The sequence below is a fragment of the Melozone crissalis genome, unplaced genomic scaffold (genome assembly GCF_028551555.1).
Source record: "Melozone crissalis strain CALT ecotype California unplaced genomic scaffold, PUWL_Pcris_2 ptg000042l_1, whole genome shotgun sequence".
NCBI lineage: Eukaryota > Metazoa > Chordata > Aves > Passeriformes > Passerellidae > Melozone > Melozone crissalis.
Window position 1 is genome coordinate 37,692,093 of NW_026535820.1, and position 21,136 is coordinate 37,713,228.

Consider the following 21,136-nt stretch of genomic DNA (forward strand, 5'->3'; position numbering starts at 1 on the left):
GAATCATGACTCTACCACTTCCCTGGGCACCCTGTTCCAGTATCTGACCACCCTTTCCATAAAGAAGTTTTTTCTAATATCCAATCTAAATCTCCCTAATGCAACTTGTGGCCAATATCCTCTTGTCCAGTTAGCTGGGAGAAGAGACTGATTCTCACCTCACTACAGCCTCCTTTCAGGGAGTTGTAGAGTGATTAGGTCCCCTCAGCCTCCTTTTCCGCAGGCTAAACAGCCCCAGCTCCCTCAGCTGCTCCTCATGCGGCTTGTGCTCTAGACCCTTCACCAGCTCCACTACCCTTCTCTGGACATGCTCCAGCACCTCAACATCTTTCTTGCAGTGAGGGGCCCAGAATTGGACACGGAAGGTCAGTGTGGCTTCACCAGAGTACAGGGGGATAAACACTGCCCTGGTCCTGCTGACCACACTGTTACTGATACAGGCCAGATGCCATTAGCCTTCTTGGCCGCCTGGGCACGCGCTGGCTCATGTCCAGCTGCTGTCAACCAGCACCCATAGGTCCTTTTCCAGTTTTCCAGCCACTCTGTCCCAGCCTCCAGTGCTGCCTGGGGCTGTGATGACTCAAGGGCAGGACCTGACACTTGTCCTTGTTGAATCTCACGCAGATAGCCTTGGCCCCTCGATTCAGCCAGTCTAGATCCCTCTACAGAGCCTTCTTAGCCTCCAGCAGATCAATCTGCCCAACTTGGTGCTGTCTTTAACTTACTTAGGGTACACACGACCACGTATTTATTATCATTTATTTATTGAGGACCATTTATCATCAATAAAGATGTTAAGCAGGACTGGCCCAAATAATGAGCTGTGGGGAACTCCACTTGTAACTGGCTGCCAACTGGTTTGTAACTCCATTCACCATCACTCTCTGGACTAGACCACCCACATAGTTTACCCATTATTTTTTCAGTGCACACAGTCCCTTCTTGAAGCACTAGTCCTTCTCTATTTGTAAGGGGTAAAACAAGGACTGAATACTGGGGGTGCATTCAAAAGGCAGTCTGTGAAAGGGGAGACAGTTTTGAAATTCTCCACAGGTGCTTTGCTGTTGTAATTGGTTGGTACACAGCCATGGAAACCCTGGGCACCCAGGAGCATTCCTGTGGCCATGGATACTCACTCTTCTCCTGCCTGCAGTACTCTAGATGACTTTTCACTTCAAGAGCAAAATATTGAAAAAGAAAAAAAAAAAAAAAAAAGGCAAAGGCAAGAGGCAACATTCAAGCCCATCTTGGCAATGGTCCAAAGGAAAAAGTCCCAAACAAAGCACAATCCAACAAAGATCCATAGATTGGGAAAATGCTGACAACCTAAGCAGTAGGAAGTTTTTGATGATCCAAAAGCCATTGTGAAGCCCAGTTAAAAAGAAAACAACAAGTATGGTTGCTCAGTTTGGCCAGGCAAAAAATAGATAACTCAATCATCCTAAAACAGGAAAAGAATGAACCTTTTTGTCATGCAAGAAGAAGGTTCAAAGTAAGAAATTAGAAATACAGGTTTTCCCTCCATGAAAAAAAAAACCCAAAAAAATTAAAAAAAAAGTCTGCAAAAAACCCAAACAAAAAAATCAGAAAACATTTTCACTAAATGTCAGCTCAGTGAAAAAAGCAACTGTGAGCACAAGACCTTCCTACTCTTTCTTTATTTTGAAAATGATACTTCAATTTCTGCAGTGGAGGCATTTCAGGTTGAGATTTTTGAGTCCTTTTTTTCTGAAGCATTTCATTGCTCTTCACTGGTAGAGCAAACATCCTGGTAGTTATTATGTTTAAATACATGCTTCAAACAGTTTTCAGGTTATTTGGTTTTAGACAGAGAAATAAGCCCCAGATGTTTCACTGAGAAGGTTTTCCACCAGGAAATTCATGGCCCTTCCAGATGTCTCAGATATCTAAAAGTCAAAACTTATTTTTTTTCATGACAGGCATGAATATGTTCTTTCCAACAAGTTGCTTATAAGATTATTATAAATAATAGGCTATAGGTGCAGATTGTACCAGATGGATTTGGGATTACTTGAAAGAGTGAGCAGCAACTAAATCTTCCTAGTACCTTCCTCTTAGTAGTGTTTTGCATATCTGTATCCTTGTTTGGCACACTATGGCAAGCAAAATTTGACAGAAACAATCTAATTAAAAAATACATCATCTCTATTTATAATTACATGAAGTAGGTTGAAATGAGGGCTGGTTTTCCTTTTTGTAAACCTTGGACAGTCTTGTAGCTTTAATGATGTGTAGACCCATCTTTTAGGTAGTAAGATGCAGAACCCTTGATGATCATGTTATTTCAGTAGCCAAAATTCCTATCTCTCTGCTTTTCCTCATCGATAGGTAACTTTTGGATGTCTTGCAGGCAGCAACTGCTGCTTTTTCTTCCCACCCTTGCTAACATTGTCTCTGCACCCCAGTTATCAGACATCTTCCCTCTCAAATTTTTTGTCATGTTAACATGATCTATCACAGAGTGCTCTGACATTCAGGCCTCAGAGTTCCTACTTCAATTTCAGACCCGAGGAAAGGCTCACCATCTAAGAAAAGAACCCTACTTCTCTTGGCAGCTTTGTCTTTTTTTCCTGAGACAGTGGCACAAGAATTGTAAACAAGCAATGCTGGGAAGAAAAATGAATACCGCATGCTTTTTCTTTAAACAGGAAATATGTCAGCTGTCTTCTTGGGAAGCACTATACAAGACCAGGTTTGCAGGTTTATTTAATGTACTCTTGTTGGATTTTTCTGGCAGCAGCACCTCCTACTCCTCATAGATATACAGGCACAATTCCAGAGAAGATACTGGAACTCTACACGGCCACCTGTAGGAAGAGACAGGTTTTGAACTCAGATTTCTTAGCCACAAAAATATATTGAGTTGAGAAATACCAAGCATGAAGAGATGAAGATCCTGATTTTTCAGGAGCAAACAAAAAAGTGTTCTCCTCAGAGGGACAGGAGTGGGGTCTCTATCATACTTATGGTTATACACCAACTTCTCATTCACACCATAAGTGCAGTTCTTCCATAAATCTCCACGGAATCAGCTTCGATTTCTCCTGATTCTCAGAGCAAAACAGAAAGCTCCGGCAATACAGTTTACAAGGATTTGCTCAGAGTATTTGCTTAGAAGGCAGTCTTTTCTTCTTTCTATTACCTGATTTTTCTGAACACACAGAGAGAAGATCATATTTAACTGATTTGTATTTTTATAAGACCAAATGTACAAAGTTGTATCTTGAGCTGTACTAGCAAAAAATTTTAAATCTTGATTAATTGGGGCACAAAAAGCTTCTGGTAAAACAATTAAATCTGTGAGATTTCCCTTTTTCCCTCTTCTTTTCCAGTTGGACACAGTGTTTATGATATGAAATTGCCGAAATTACACTGATGAGTGACTGGATGAGTTACTGCAAGCCTTATGAACCAACAGAAAAGCTAATAAACACAATTAATTTGTCCTGACTGTCCTTCCAGAACCATATGAAAATATTGATTACTAGTAAATAAATAGTCCTTCTTTAGAAACCACTTATTAAATAATCGAGATGGGGGGTTGTAAACAACGTAGGGTATAGATCTGCAGTCAATTTCTACTATACTTTGCAATTATTACATAAGTGGTAACTTTGTCCATATGCTGGAGGGGAACCATAACTCAAAGTCCATCATTGAAAACAAAAACCAAGAATGCTGCAGATACATGCTGGACAGAAATCCTGCAAGTAAAACTTTGCAATTTCAGTTTATGTTGGATATCTCAATCCCAACACTAGGCTCCCCTCATTTGCTTTGACAAACAGTGGATTAAAAATTTAATCTGTTGGGCATATGCAGTAACTTTTACATACTTGTATGCCTTAATGGCCCTGTGAGCTGTAAAGGTAGTAGGGCTCCCTGCTAAGCAAAGGCCACAATTCAAGCACAGGTGACAGAAACAGCTCTTAAGTCACACAGTTTTGTGAGACACCAAAGCAGAAAACTGATTCCATAAAACAACAACAAGGCTTCCACAGTATAGAGGATCCCATTGCAGAAATGCATATAAGAGAACCTCAGTATATAAATGCATAACATGCCAAAGCTAACCCATGCCAAAGGCTAACCCGTGCTTCCCTTCCACTACAGCCTTGGTTCGAATTTAGCTTCAGGTGACACAAGTCAATTTGAGAACATTGGTATATTTTGCATAAAACATTCAAGAGATTCTTTTCCCAGGTCATAGACCTTTCAGGTACACTATGATCATCTTTCAAAGAGTGTAATCAAGTCATTCAGTAATTTCTACTCCAGAAAGATTGGCTCTGATTGCTAAACAACGGTGTCATGATGACAAGCTGACCGTGCTTTGGCCTGATTACACATAGTGGTTGCTGAAATCTCAACAGGATGTGAAGAGAAAGGAATCCAAGATCATTACTAGCTATGGTTGATTTTCTGCTGGGAGGGTTTTTGATTGACAAACCACTCTGCTGAGTTACCCTTAAACATGTCCATCTTCCCAAAGAATACTTCTGCATTCTTTGTAGCAATTCATTTGTTTGTAAAATGCAAAAAAATATAAAAAACGCAACAGATTTCATGTAAAGCCTATAGCAGTTTTTGGATGACTGTTATTATAAGCCTAAATGATGGCTTGTGACAAAACAATAATTGTAATACCAAATAAGGGTATTTACTTTTTCCAGGAAGAAGAAGAAGCAGAAGAACAATCAGGCTCAACAGACAAGTACAAACCAGAAGCAGCTTATTCTTGTATTATGAATACTGAATAATTTGACAGCATAATGAAAAACACTAACAAAGGGGTAACAGACAACAAAAGTACATAATCAACCAAAAAAAAAAAGCAGAATAAAGAATGCATACCAGCACTAAATGTTCATTCAGTAGTCAAATGACATCTACAATATATTTGAAAAAAGTACCTCGAGTTTGGATAGTAAAACAATTACTGTAATTTACACAAGGATAGCGCACAGAAACTTACTGTTTAAGCCATTATTTCACTAAAAAGAGCTCTTGGAAAAATAACATTTGAGAATCCATCTGAGCTGCATATTAAGGCCATGCTCATGGCTCACTATTCCACCACATCCATCTCAAGATGATTCAAACTTAAAAGAAAAATGTCTCCTCTGACCCATACCTAGAAAATCTCAGTGGAGATAGCTAAGCAAGTAGGAAAATGGCTTTCAAGTACCAGTCATTGACCACTGTGCTACGGAGACACACACACTAAAATACCAAAAGTACTCATGGTAAGATCCAGAGTCAAAGTTCTAGCCAGCACCGTGTCATCAAGAGCATGAAGAAAATATCCCCACCTTTGACAACTGTCCGGCTACGATCTGTTAAATAAGATTAAAATTAATTAAAACACATTTGTGCAGAGAGCACCTTACATGTCTGGAGAGTCTTTCACCACATATGCCAACATGGTGTGTTCCTTCAACAGCAAGTATTTTGCGAACAAGTATCTTCCCATCATTCATTTTCTATGTGTCTGCCAAAACTGAAGGTAGCTCAAAAAATCTTGTTATCAAATAAAGTTTTCTTTTAATATTATATTTTTATTAGGTTCCTATTTACATGTTCCTTCTTTACTTTCTTCAGTTTAAATTACTTGAACTGAACAGCAAAAATATATACTACTTTTTAAACAGAGTTCTTACTCATTATAATAATTTCAAATATCAGTAACATTCTCACAGGAAACATGACAGTTAGAAGACTCTTAGGCCATTAAAACAAGTACATCCCTAAGGGAAGTCTCATTAACACCCTTCCTGTGTGAATGATAGGATTCAACATGTCAAAACTAGGGTGACCTGCAGATTGCAGCATGGGTCATATTGTCAAACATCACCACTGCCTTGTATGCTGGATTTCTATTTTTAATACAAATGTGCAATGGTCCACATTTAACAGTGACAGCCGTCTCCTTAGAGATGAGAAATGGATACAGATTTCTTCGGGCAAAGGAAACTGAATGTTGAGTCCTGTTCAAAAATCAACTGCTTAAGCAGGTACTGACATGACTATCCTGACAAATTCCATTAAACTTTTCATCCCAAAAACTTTTTCCAACAAGCATTCAACTAACTACTTTTAAACACATGAGGTTTACACTGGAGACAAAACAATCCATCTAGATACAGTTTTATTGCACTAACTGGGCATTTTTAGCGCATTGGACCAGCATATTAAAACCACGGCCTAAACATGTTTCACCCAATACAGTAAAGCCAGTTTTCCTCACAGCAACTTGAGACACCTGCTGCTCTGACACTGATGAGACTATGATGTAAACATAATTTTTCCTCTGGACAAATAAAATAACTGGGTACCAACTCACAAGTGAAATGAGTTGTAAAAGTTTTCTCAGGGGCTGGCTGAAGTATTACAGTTAGTTAGGGAAGCTGGATAGACTTCATATTTTTTCCCTGGCAATAGATATACTTCTTAAGCTTATTTTCACTTTAGAAAGTTTGAGGAATTTAAAGACAACAAAATAATTCCCCTGTCTCCAAATCATAAAACAATAGATTATGTACAAACTTTTTTTCTCCTGAACCAGAACAAAACAAGGTGCAATAAAAGATTGCTTATCAGTTTAGTACTTTATTTTGTACTTTAGAAGACTATGCTAAGGTTGTAATATACAGTCAAAGGAAAACTGCATAAACAAAACATTAACTGTATAATGTGCAACAGCAATGTTGCTATTCAAACATCATGCCAATTTTTCCATTAGGAGCCATTCAGCTGAAATGCTTCTCCTGGAATCCCAGGCACTGCTCTCCTCTACCACCCCACTCACTCCTGCACTCATAGAGACAATGACCCATGCTTCAAAACCTTTTGTTTCTCTGGGAATATGAAATGGCTCTATTCCAAGGAATGATACAGGAAAGAAAATCTGTTTTGCATTCTTTGTTATACCACAAACATACATGTGCATCCAGGGATGAGGTAGACTTTCTCTGTATTACAAGGCTTTTGTTTGATTCTTCCTTTTGGTCTAGCATAGCAGCTCTGCCAGTTCTGCCCTTCTATACTGATGTGGTTCAAAGCTTCACCTTTTCTCTACTTCAAACAGAAGCTCTTCCCTCAGCGGCCTCAAAAAATTAACAAATCATCTTTATGTGACCCACTGCAAGCAGATCTGCAACTAACAGTAAGCATTTCCCAAATGTAGATCACGAATATGGGCAGGAGTACAAGGCTTTGAATATTACGTTGTACTTCATAGTTCAAATGCAATTTCCTTACTTGCTTATCCTTTTGTTAGCACTGGAGATTACAGCCACACCCCTTTTAGAGATGGCCCTCCAGAAATTGCTTCTGAGAATCAAGCAATTACAATGACATTTCTGGCTTTTAAATAACCCTTTTCTTAAAAAAGAACAGACTTTCCTTTTTCTGTTACCTGTACTGCATGAAAGGAGCAAGCCCTGGTTACTCAAGACAGCTGTCCCATGCACCAAATGCCCATCAGCATAGTGTCACCCATGAAGAGGAACAAAGTAGTTATCATCAGTCGCCAAAATCTGTCTCCTTGAGGAGCCTGACTCACAGCAAACCACAAACCCACATCAGCTTTAAGCAGAGCTTGTACCTTCTGACATAGCACAGGCTGCAATACTGAAAAACAGAAAGGGGATGGGTAGGAAGAATGAGACATGGCACAAACCGCATAGCCTGCTTTGCTACATAGGCCATTGTAACTGCCCAAACACCTCCATGTGTTTGTATAAACACTCTGTGGTTGGGGATTTGCACTCACCTCCCTTCTCCACAAGACAAACAAACTAAACACAGTAATTAGCTTCAGCAGCATCTGATTAAGTAAATAGGGTTTTCCGTTTCCATTAGTAGCTCATAAAGGTAGACACTAATATGAGCACCACTCAGGTCATTGCCCAGTGGTGACAGTTTTACAGCCAAAGGTTCCACTGCAACAGCAAACATCAGTCAAATTCCCTAGTAGGACAGGCACAAGTCCACACAACTATGCTGTTACAGGCTATGGTAAGAACATCCAAGTCAAATCACTCAGACTTGCCCAAGCAGCTAATTAGAACTTCTCACAACAAAGCCTATCAATACTTAACAGAGATATCCAAAAATAAACAAGGGGTTTGGTTTGCTAGAACAGATTGTCCTACAAAATATCTTGACATAACACCTATTCAAGTTACAAGTGACAAAGTGCAGTCTACAATAGATACTAAATTTGGCTGGCAACCTGCTCATGATTGTATTCTTGCTTCTGGGCCAGGAAAGCTTTATAGACTTCCTTTTATTTCTTATCATGTACCCTCATCCTACTCCATCAGTCTTTGGTTGTCTCAAAAATCTGCCTTCAAAAATAACTTGAACCATACATCTTATTAGTAGCCACATGGAAATACAGCATGAAATCAGTCACTTTATTTAAACTGTCAAACATCCAGCTGGTTAAAAAGTACCACAGGGGCATGGCTTCAATAATAACCTCCTATGACTCACCTATAGAACACACTTCAGCCTTGACTTATTTTGAAAAAAATGGACAAATAATCAACATGAGAAAACAAAGGCAGGATTAATATTACTTTGATTGCAGTTACATATACACACAAATGTCCAAGAAAGTAATCTTTTTACAGTAATTATTTGTAGCTTACTTTCCCTTCCCTGATTTTAACAATTAAACACAGAGACTGAGTACCCATCAGCCTTTATCCCATGGTTGGTCCTGCAGAGGATTTCAGTGAGGAAAAAGGCAGATTTTTTTTTCCTTTTTGAGTATTTCTACAAACCATAATTTATGAATTGGTGCTTAATTATCTCAGACATTTAGATTGCTCTTCATTTCAAGAAATCTAATTTGGTGGATGAAGAACATGAAAGCATAATTTCAATCAGTCTCCCTTGAAACTTCTTAAAATAACACTAGCTGATGACTACTCACAAGATAGTAAGCTATTTCCCTCTTTTCAGCTGCATATATCTTTCGGAAATATTTGTTGGAATATCAGTGACAAACTGTAATAACATAAAGGAAGTAAATATAGTTCAACTTACACTGCACTGAAAAATATTTCTAATCTCCTTTTAGTCACTCAAATCACACGTAACTCTAATGATTTCCAAATGCTATGGTCTATTACCAGTGGCTTTCCCACAGAAGCAACATCAATCTAAAGAATGGGTTTAAGACAAGGACATTCTTTCAACAGCCTACCAGAACTATAGAAGAATAGTATAGTAGGTCATTTATTTGAGCTAAAATCATGTGAGCCAAATTCATCAAGTTAAGAAAATACCTTCTTCAAGCATTAAATCCTAGAAATCATGGGACAGCATTCTGCCTATGGCCTTTGTCAACTTTTAATTATGTCATGTTACCAACAGGCTGCTAAAGCAGAGTGCAAGTGATAGCCCACAGCATGTCTGAGTACAGCCTATTTTTAGTCTGCAATTCAATCAGCACTCTTACAATGGCAAGGATTACAGTCCAAGACAGCCACATTGCTGTATATAGGCCGATGCAATTACATGTTGAAACATGTTGAGAGAACGTGGTGGCAAACTGGAGTCAGTGTTGGGAGGAGGCACAGCAGACACGCAGCTGCTCCGTGGTAGCTGATGTCTTTACGGGCAGAGCCCATGCTCCCATCTCACCCATCTCTGTTAGCAGACCGCAAAGGAAAACATTGAAACAAATGACAGTTTTATGCCAATTCCTTTCAATATGATTTGCCACTTATGAAAGACAGACAACATTTTGCCAATCTTGAAAATCAATATCCTTCTACCTTCATTGGCAGGTGTTCAGAAACCTTTAGCTTTGCCATCTCTGAGCAGCCCCCTTCAATCCTGCCTGAGAATGCTGCCAATGAAGAGACAACACTGTCTTCATTCTGGTTCTCCTGAACTCTTGTGCTGAGGTAGTTACAACATTTGCAAGGATGCTTTTAAATAGCTGTCTTTCATAACACAGAAAAGAAAAATTAAGATTTTCAAGCCAATATATTTTTACACATTCAAATGCTAACTCTTAATTAAAAATGTTACGCTCTAGTTATGTTTTTAATCTTCAGGAGTCACATTTCAGGCTTTTCCCATCCAACTATACAAACTTTTTTTTTTTTTAATTAAATGAACCTTGCTGTGTAACAGACAGGATCAGACTTGGGACCTATAGGACTTAATGCTTTGAAACTATCAAAACAAAAACAGGTGACCCCACAATACAATCACTTATTCTTTAGGACACAGTTAAATGATTCATCAAATAGTAAAGACTTTCATACACTAAAACTATGGTTGAATACTAATCAATGACATGAGGAAGCTTATGGCTGTGTTCCGTTACCAGTTTCCCAGGACCAATTTTTTTTTTTTTTTATACAGCCTCTGAAAGAAGCCTAAATAGCATCCTATTCCTCTTCATCTTTATACAAATGACCACTAGGAAACACTTCCTTCAAACCCCTTGATGAAAGAGAGAAAAATACTAAAAGGAATACATACATATTCTGAGGAATTTCAAGCCAAACACTTCTATAAGTTATGGGCACATCTAATTGGCAAAGAAAGAATTCTGTATCTTGAGATAATTCTCTCCATTATAAAAAGCTCCTAGATTTCAAACTTGCTACAGGTGGTCATTTCTTCAAAGGGCACATTTTTGAGTGCTGATCACTTTTCTTTAGCAAGATGAAATGAAGGCACCAAAAAACCAGATTCAGAGTCTCTGAACAATAAGTTCAGAAACTCAAAGATACGGGCACACCCTAGGCTTGACATAAATTCACAGTGATAACTGGTGGCTTTTTCATCCACATTTCAAAACTAAGCAAAAAAAAATACTAAGAAGACAGAAAACCTAAAAGCATTTTAGGTTTTAGTAAATTCAGCAGCATCTGAACTGAGACACCCATCTTAAGCCCCAGAAACTACACTTCTTGAACTTGTAAGAGATGAGGATTTTCTTCGACCACTTTCCCCCACAACTCTCAGCTTTGTCAGAAAAATTACTCCTTTTTCTTCCCAGACAAGGCTCAGTCTAGAAAAAGCATAACAACAGTAACGCACACATAAGGCAGAACAGCATACAGTAATGCCACCATACAGTAGCTGAAACAATACTGCAGACAAATTGACTTTTTAATTAGGCTAAAAAAGGAACAATTGAAATCAGCATATAAACAAGAACATATTACTGTCTACAAGGCAAGTGTAACAAATCTAAGTGCATTACTTGCAGTTATTCAAGCTCACTTCTGTGCAAAAAATAAAGGAGACATAACAAGTAAAATAATGAGCAATACTACAGTATAAAGTGAAGGATGTATATAAGACACTACAGGAGTGCTCAGGTCACAGGCAAACACAACTGTGGATACTAAACCCAGAAGAGTTGCATTTCTTTCTGCCTTGTGTAGTCAGACACAAAAACACCTCATGCACTATGATCAAACCAGAACAAAAAAATTCACAGTAAGATGAGACCCCTTCAGCTGTGACCAGCAATGATCATAGCAATACATTAATCATTTAGAATGTTCATATAGGATAAATCAGTCATGTCCGTCTGAAATAAAATACACTGCTTTTCCACCTGTGAATGAAGCCTGCCTGCCTTACTCATAGCCACTGGGATTGCAGGTTGCTTGCATTTATAACTGAAACTCAAATCAACTAGTAGCATGGTAGAGTACTTGAAAAAGAATAAAGAAAACACTAAAATAACACACATAGAGACTGAAAAGCACAAACAGTGTAATTTAGCAGCACTTTTTCTTCCACAGTAAGACTTTTTTTTTAAAAAACACCTATTTTCAAATCACATTACAATTTCCTAGAAAGATGCCTAAAGGAAGGAGTGTGATGAAATGTGCCTCATGAGGGGGACTTCTGAAATTCAGAAAGCCTTAGGACCGGCACAGTTCCATAACGAGATATACGTGAATCTGCATCTCCTTGGAACTCACCACTATAAAGCTTCCCAGTCCCTGCCTTTTTTGAAGGTGACCAATTTTAACAAAAATAAGTAAGCCCAAACCAAAACACAAAGAAAATCCTGCAAATTCACTTACTTTTTATAGACAATAGTCAGACAATGAGGTCCTTCCTGCCTATGAGGCAAGGCAGCACAGAAAAATCTTACAATTTCAGGAATCTGAAACAGGTATCCTTAATTCTCTGCCTGGCAGACCTGGAAGGGTCTTCCATAACAGAGACACCAAGACCTCCTTTAAAGAGGGCAGAGGACTCAAGATTTTCACAAGCCAAGTCCCTCACAATGCTAGAGCTGAAGGGGAAAATAACAACCCTTTGTGTGCGGAGTCAAAGGTCATGCTCCTGGGCCAGCTGCTGCAGCATGGGAATAAACAGAGCATAGATATGTGGGTTTTTCTGATTTCTTCACTACCCATAAAATGCTAAGTTTTTCCAAGTACTAGAAGTCTATTAATGTCCACTCCATAGCTAGAATGGGTTCATCACTGGCACTTGGAGAAAACTCAGAACTTTAATTCCACACTGAGAAAAAACAGGCACAAGATCCTATTTGGCATTTTACTAGCACAGATGAGATTCTTGTTGGTTTCCTGACTGCAGACTCCACTAGTACATTCATTCCTTGCAAGCCTTGCAGTAATGAAGTAAGAAAGCAGTCACAATGTGCTTTTTCAACTAGCTTTACCTGGTATATGACACTCAGATAAGCAACTTGGCGGGCACAGCTGTGAGAGCTACAAGTGCCTTTTTTGCCAGCCCCCAGATCATGTCAGGTGGTTCACAATGAACACGCAGAGAAAACCCACCAGACAGAGTCCAGGGACTTCATCTTCTTCTTGTCAAAAACAAAGCCATCCCAAAAAAAAACTAATCACAAAATCTACAGGCACCTCACCAGCAGTAGGAGCAGCTACTTTACCTGCAATGCTGCTACTTGTGGCTGCAACAGTATATTCACAATTCTAAAGAAAATACTTATTTTCTCAATTTCACTTACAAAGTCTGAAGGGCTCATTAGTAAACCTGAAGCAGCTAGCTTCAAGGAACAGCACTGAAATGTCCCACATTTTTATTTTTTAACTAATATGAAAGTTGCTTAAAACTATCCTCTTAACTGGCATAATCTGTAGCTTATAGAAGAGAAGAAACACAGAAACCATGATGAAAGTAAATTTTCTTTCCTAAATAAGGAAATACACCCTATCTGTAAGTGCATTTTATTCCAATAGAATCATGCATGCTGTGTACATGAGGAAAAGTGTATTGCTTTATCCATGTTACTAGAGTTAAAGCAATACAACTGCACAAGATACAGCTTACTACTTTTGTGGCTGATGAACATAAAGCTTCAAGCCATACACAACCCCCACCACTGCATGTAACCAGACATACCTGATTTTACTTTGTATTACAACTTGCTTATTTATGCAGCTTCTTCTTATCATCCCGAAACTAAGACTTTAATTGTTAGTAAACACAAGAGTTAATTGTTAGTAAACACAAGACAACATTGTCTGTTTCATTTTTACAAGTATATATATTTTGTCATACAAACCCCTCTAGAACTAAAAGAAGATGAAGCTGGTTTTCCAGTTACCCCAATCCTTTCTATTCAGCCTAATGACCACTACCATGTAAAATGATAACCAATATGACCAAAAGATTAAAACTAGTGCATGCATTGCCCATATTTAATGATAGCAACTAGGCATGCAGGACCAAAATTAGCAATTTTCCAGGATTCTCTGGAATAAAATAAATAAATATCCTTCTCACAAAATACACAGAGGGTCAGTTGAGAAGTATGACTACTAAAGTCAAGCAGTCATACTGAAAGTAAAGGAAAAAGTCTAAGCTTTTTTTTTTTTTAAGCATCCTTAAAATGCTGGGAATGACAGAATTACTCTTTTTAACTTGGAAATTGGAAACTGCAATGCATTTTTGTGGTATATATGTGTTGAGCTGATGACGTGGACAGTCTTCAATAGTTTCATATGCCAGACAGTTGCAGATGTTTCTAGGTAGCTGGGCTTACTAGAGAGCTCACTGCTACTATTGTCCCAACTCATTCCACTGCTAAAAATATGTAACAACATTCCTTGCTGTCTTATTAGTAACTGTAATACAATATAAAGTTAATATTAATATAACACAATCCAGGTTGTGTGGAAAGTGATGACAGAGGTGTAAGTAGCTGGCATTCTTTCCTCTGAGCTGGTAATGAAGTAATATCTTAGCACATGGGTTCAGCCTAATGAAGCAGCATTTACCAAAGGAGCTGTATAGCCCCAGCCCAGACCACTTCGCATCACTCAGAAATACAAAACACCTTTTGAAAGAGTAGAGGTACCAACCTGTCCTGGCTGAACTCCAGCCACAGAAATGGACTGTAAAACCAAGTAGGGTTGTCATCAGTGACAATGTGATGGATGGGTGAGCTACAGCCCAGCTGCCTTGCATACATTTGCACAAAAGCTGTAACGCTCATCGCTCATCGTCACAACCCAGCGAGTGAGATCAGACAGAAAGAAAAGGGATTCTCATTTAGACCCTAATTACTGGCAAGGTAGGATGGCTGTGGATGCACTAGGAAGTGAAAACTCTAATAAAACTTCTGTGAGAACTTTTGTTCTTATTTGGAACAACACAGGAAGAGGAGATTGCAACAGGCCAAGTCCCACATATCTGATTATTCCTTTACCAACATAGATATGAACTGCAGTCATCTTAGTTTCTTGCTCGGTTAATCCACTAGTAATCTTTACACAAGAAGAAATTTGGATAAAATGAGGTATCTACAAACTGGTTTTGAGAGCAAGCATCAAAAATTGGAACTGCAAATACGAGATTTGTGGTAGGATAACAGCAAGGTCAGACTTCTTCCTATTAATCTCCTTTCTTTGACTAAGAACCTCCAGGAAACACAGGGTGATGATGTGAGTTTCCAGAGGCTGTATCTGACCGATCTGTGATCTAAAAATTTAGTGGAATCCTGAGAACTACCAGTACACTTGCTCCTATCATTCTTGAGCTATGATCAGCCAAACTCAGTGACCTGCAAGAGAGGTGTCAAAGTCAGAAACTGAGTCTCTGGGATAGATAGATAGATAGATAGATAGATAGATAGATAGATAGATAGATAGATAGATTTGTGTCCCTGATTTTACAACACAGCTTTTAAGCCTGGATCAAACAACTGAACTGAACTGCAACTTGTCCAAACCATAACTTGTCAGAAGAACCATGCAGGAACTTCAAAGTCCCCTTACCTTAAACTCCAGAGGCAAAGCCAGGCATTTGACAATTACTTTGTATCTGTTCTACAGGTATTTCTTCTCCTTTGAAGGCCCACACCACAGAAGACGGTCAGCTGGTAGAGACTGAGAAGCTTTTCACAGTTGTGCTTTAGGGCAGGTATTTATACTCCCCCAGAAAAGTGTGCTTCTCAGAGGATTCTGATGCAGCTTGTGCTGTCAAGTCAGGAGACAGAGCAGTATCCTACCCCAGTCTGCCCTCATAAATAATTCCATATAAAATTCGAGCATATGTGTCTGCCACAGGATCAATCTCTTGAAGCACAGGAATTTGTCAGCTCCAGAAATACTTGCTAGAGTCATAACACTTTGGAAATCTTTTGGAAACAACCTTTGTGTTAAATCCCCTCTCCACTCGAAGGATGACAAAAGGCAGATGTCCACCTGCCTCAGGCAAAATATGAAAGACCTATGTGTCTTACAGCCCTCAACTAAAATATTTCCCAGTCCTCAGCATCAACACTTGCAGAAGATACCAGCCAGTTTCCCTTAGGTGTGGGTTCATTTTCCCTGGGAAAATGACAATATTCCAGTTTCCATCTTCTGTTCTTCAGCTCCCATTAACAACATAATGACTAACCCAAAAATATTCTCTTCAGAGAAGAGAAATGCTCTCTTCAGCTGCTCTTTATCAGTACCTACATCAGGATTCAAACCATACTTTCTTCTTTTTCTGCCTAGCCTCTGTGGACCAATGCATTATTACTAAATGCCAAGAAAACCCAGGGAAGAGGAGCCAGCTGGTAGGCTTACTGCTCTCAGAAAACCTGAGGCTGCTGCCAGGGTATAGCCTGGCACTCAGTTCAATGCCAGAGCTGAGCTCCATGCCAGGACACAACCAGTGGAACTATCCCTGCTATCAGTTTACATCACACCATGCCTCAGAGTGAGCCCTGGCTTAAATGCAGGGCTAAACCATGGCAGCTGAAGACGGAAATGTGGATGGCTTCTTTATGAATGAAACTCCTGAATCCCTCTAGCACACACTGCATTTATTTGCTTATACCACTGTTTTCTAATTGAATGACACTGTTCCTAATTACAAATTCTTGAAAGGCATTTAAACACAGAAGTTGTCTCCAGCTTTCTCAGAGGGAACAGGACATCAAAACAATTATCCTTATCGCACTATAACTCTCCTTTACACTGTCTCCACCAGTATCCCATATGGAAAGTTTTTTTTTTGTTGTTGCTTTCCATTGTCACACAAAGTATTTCAATTACATTTTCTTGATAAATTAGGCAGTGTGACATCCTATTATTGTAAAGATGTATTCCTTACAGAGCTGCCCCAACACTGGACACTACTGTGGCATGTGAAAACAGACTATGGCAACATACCCAGCATGCTGTAATTATGTGAATAAGTAATAATGAAGAAGATCTCTAAAAAAAGCACACCACTTGACATTGGCCATGTATATATAGCTACTCTCCTGAGCAACCCTATGTCAGCAAGTTATAAGTATCAAGTAACTCAAAGCAATTCAAAACCAACAAACCCAATGTACCGAATTAGATTCAAAGAGCATTATTGGCACAGGGCCTGAGCCACAAATTTAGTCCCAGTTCTGAATTTTCCCAAGGTTCACAGAAATGGGCAAAAGGGACATCTGAAGTCAGAGTCCAAACTAAATCCAGTTCTACTTCATGCAACAGACAGTAAGAGTGACCTAAAATCCTCATGAACAATAAAAGCCAAATTCAAAATGGCACCTTAGGCAGCCAAATCAATATAAGCAAACCACAAAAACTCTGCAATGTGGCATACTTATTCAGCAAGAATTTATAAATGTGGCTAAAATACTGTAACAGAATTTGTGGTACTTGATTGCATTGTCAGCTAGGATAGTGTGTTACCATCTAGGACCAAATCACTCATAACCACGGGGGATAGCTGAAACAAGCATTCCTGATGACAGTGTCCTGCCCCATGAGGCTCAGTGTGCATGCCAGACAGAGCTGAGCACAACCCAATGAACAACAAGCTGCTGTATCCAGAGATATGGATGTAGAGAAAAGTATGTGCACAGAGAGAACCAGGGAAAAAAAGAGGAAGGAGGATACAATCAGGCACCCAGTCCCAAGTGAAAGAAAGATTGCAGAGACTCTTCTTATTGGTTTTCCCTATCAACCAGCTTAGGTACTCCAGATTATTCAGAGTTGTAAAGACCATCCCAGACATTATTCTCAGAACTCAGTTTCTTAACTTCCCAGTGAACCTCCATAAGGATCTAAAAACATTGCTGCTCAGAAGACAGAGTGTAGATATAGACTTGCATCCTAACTCAGGTAGAAGTGTGAGTTTAAAGAAAAGAAGCAGTAAAACCAACATGCAAAATTGAGTTGTACTTTCAAAGAACTGGAGTGAAGAAATCCTGCTCTTTGGAATCAAGCAAGAACATCTGTTGGTTACAAAAAAGCTACTAATGACATACTATGACAGGTCCGAATGTCAAAGCATTTTTAGTTTACTTTTTAAATGGTTTTCTTAATAATTATTTATAATGTTTAACTTAAAATGACTTGCAGTATACAAGTTGTCCTACTAACTACAAAAATACTACCGTCACTACACTGTCGTCATTACTAATTTCAAGACAGCAATGGCGAAACCTGACCCCACTGAAGTGAGCTGGATTCCTGACACTGACTTCATCCTATCAAGTGCTTCCCACAGAAGTAGATCATCTAAAAGATGTGCAAATCATCCAGTGGTGTGAAGGAAACAAGCTGGCAGCTTTCTTCAGACAGTAAGTGAATGTTCACCCAAGTCAAGAGCAACTCGCTGGAAAAAAAGTATAATGCTGATCATTCAAACCTGCTGGCAAAAAGGCTTACAGTTTATAAAACTTCAGAAATTATTTAGGAACACATTGGTGTTCCTATGCATTTCATCATCATCATTGTCATAGAAAGGCTTGGGTTGCAAGAGACGTTAAAGTTCCAACTCTCCTGCCGTGGGCAGGGACACCATTTGAGCTAGAAACTCCTAGGTCTGTTTCAAGATATTTTGCTCTAGTCACCGTGATGATACTAAATGGACCCTCAACCCATTAGCTCAGCAATTTTCAAAGTAATTAATCAATCAAACCTCACATGCGTTGATGTGAACCGACACCTGAATTTCAACCTATGCTCCGCTTTGACAGCTGCATTCCTCTGAGATCAGAATTTGCCCTAATCTCTGGGTGAAATGGAGCAAAATTCTTCTTAGTCAAATAATGTGGTGATCTTCTATTGACCAGTGAATATGGTCTTGAGGAAAGGCCGCAGAAAGAATATGCCCACCTCCCAAAAAAAAAAAAAAAAGGCAACACAAATCAGTTTATTTTACAGATTTACAGGTACAAAGATGTAATGCCAAACACAGAAATGCTGCCCTGACTGCAAGTGCAAACACGGAACTAAGCTTTCATTATCATGAATAAAGGTAAACAAGTCTAATCAACCAACCCTTTTTTTTTTTACCTGGTAGAAGCCAAGAGACATAATTAAGGCAGAAATAGGAGGCTCTGCAAACACAAAGGTAACTGTAACCATGTAAGCATATTTCAATGAGCCTGCCTACACCTTCTCAACGGAAACAAAGTATTTGGAAGAGCCAGAACCATAGATTAACAACTCTCTGGGCCAGGACTTGCCTCTATCAGAGCAGCTATCTTTCAATAGCCAGGTTTACAGCACCTCTAGGGACACAGGCCATCTCTCACCACAAGTCTGCAAGTACACTTTCCAAACATTAATTAAACTTGAGAAATGCTGCACGCAGAAAGACTGGGCAGGAGTGAAGCATATACAAGTGGCCATGGATTTTGGCTGGCTCCTAAGATGCTAAACCAAGTTAGTGGCGGTGTTAGCATAAAAAGTTATAAAAAATTGTCAGGGAAGTATTCAAACGAAAGCAAAACATAACAAAGTGAAATATTGCTGAAAATGAAGTTGAATTAACTCTAAATCCAGACTTTAAACTATCTCTTTATTCACTTCATTTGGTGTCAGAATCCATCTTGCCTTTCTTTTAATTAGCTCTAACTCAAAAAAAAAAAAAGCCTCCCATGAAAACAATGGGACCACTCTCTGAATTGAGGATGACTGAGCACATGAAAACAGAATTGACCCAGCGCACCAAGAGCTTCCAAAGTTTTTGTGCTTTAGGCAGAGCTCTGTTCACTGGATGCTGTATCCTTGGAAACTATTATGCGAGGAAACCGTTCTACAAATGCAAAACTTCTGTCTGCTCCATGAGCTTTTCTCTGAAATACTTTTATGGGGTTTTGGATATCCTTAAATCTAAGGGGACACACAGCCCTTTGTCATCTTTCCACAGGCTCCCATGAGCATAATACAACAAGTGATGTTAAGAGAGTATTTTCCTCCCACTTCATCACAGAGCAAATAAAATTTTTTACAACTTTTACAACTTTTACTTTGTAAAAAAAAAAAAAGTGGGCATTTTTTCCTTTCTTCTTCAGTGCACTCCGCAGAACTAATGTGCAGATACAAGATAATAATGAAAAGACATTATTATTATGCCAATCAATGGCATTGCTTTGAAAACTAAAAATTCAAGAATAATGCTCGGGTGCCTGATTTCAAGGGCAGAGCTACAAATGCCAGCACATGTATTAGAAGAAGCATGCAAGAAGAGATAGGTAAGACTTGACAAGGGCCATGCTGCAGTCCTTCGCAAGAGGGACTAATAGCACCGATTGTTTCAAGGGCAGCAGACGCTGCTATTTTTACCAAAGCCCCGGCTGGAACTGCCTGGCTCATTAAATCTCGACCAGGCAAAGCCTGGGTCCTGCCGGCGCGACCGTGCCCGGCGGCCCGACACACCACGTTATCCCGCAGTATCCCCAGATACCCAGGCAACGCTAGCGAAGGACAGGCACCGAGTACTTGATACCCAACTTGGCCTCTGGTGTGATGAGGTTTTTCTTCTCCTAGGGAAAGAGTGAGGCAGCTATAGCTAAAGCAGAGGCGGTAGCTGCCCTTGAGAGCGTTTGGGAACGCGGGAGAGCAGCAGAGGGAACCCCTCCGCCGTCCCCCGGGGCCGCTCCGCCGGACTTAGGGAGATGCCGATACTGCCGGGGCTAAGGATACCGGAGGCAGGGGAGCCGGCGGGGCAGCCCCGCCGCCGGGCTTGGAGCCCTGGCTGCCGCCCCGCAGGGGCCGGGGGCCGCCCGCCGGCCTCCGCTCCCGCTGCCGGGGAGGCCGCTGCCCTCCCGCGGCGCCCCCCACTCACTCGCCCCTGCCCTCCCCCGGTACCTTCTGCGGGGCGCGGAGGAGGCGGTGCACCCCGGCCAGCTGGGTGGCGAGCGGGATGTCCTCCCGGAAGGTGTACAGCGGCGGCCGGGTGGGCTCGGGGAAGTTGGTGCTGTTGAAGGGGTCGGTGTCATCCAGCAGCTGCACCCGGCACACCAGCGTGGCCATGGCGCATCCATCCACCGCCGCGGCCGGGCGCGGGCGGGAAGCGGCACCCCCAAGTCACCGGCACCGAGGTGCTGCCTGCGCGCCCGCCGCCGGCTGCGAGCGGCACTCCCTTCCCCGGCGCAGCCTGGCCGGCCGCCGGCAGCCTCTCCCCCCGGCTCCCCGAGCGAGCGCCGGCCGCCTCACAGCCGCCGCGCCTCGGGGAGGCGGCCCATGGCCCCTTCTCCGCCGGGATCCACGAGTGCGAGCGCGCTTCAGGCCGAGCGAGGAGGAGGAGGCGGCGCCGGAGCCGCGGGGCGCGGGCAGAGCGGCAGCAGCGGCGGCGGCGGCAGCAGCTCCCCCATTCCCGGCCGCTGCGCGCCGAGCGG

At 40.7% G+C, this 21,136-nt stretch overlaps 1 protein-coding gene across 4 annotated transcripts in view; it reads right to left on the bottom strand.

The window, feature by feature from the left end:
- Window positions 1-20,809, bottom strand: part of FHOD3 (formin homology 2 domain containing 3) — a 374,964-nt gene extending 354,155 nt beyond the window's left edge. For all 4 annotated transcript variants that reach the window (XM_054284852.1, XM_054284853.1, XM_054284851.1 and 1 more), the window contains exon 1: window positions 20,607-20,809. In XM_054284852.1, coding sequence (XP_054140827.1) covers window positions 20,607-20,771 — 165 coding nt within the window. In that variant the 5' untranslated portion in view covers window positions 20,772-20,809. The remainder of the gene's footprint in view (window positions 1-20,606) is intronic.
- Between the last annotated feature and the right edge of the window lie 327 nt (window positions 20,810-21,136).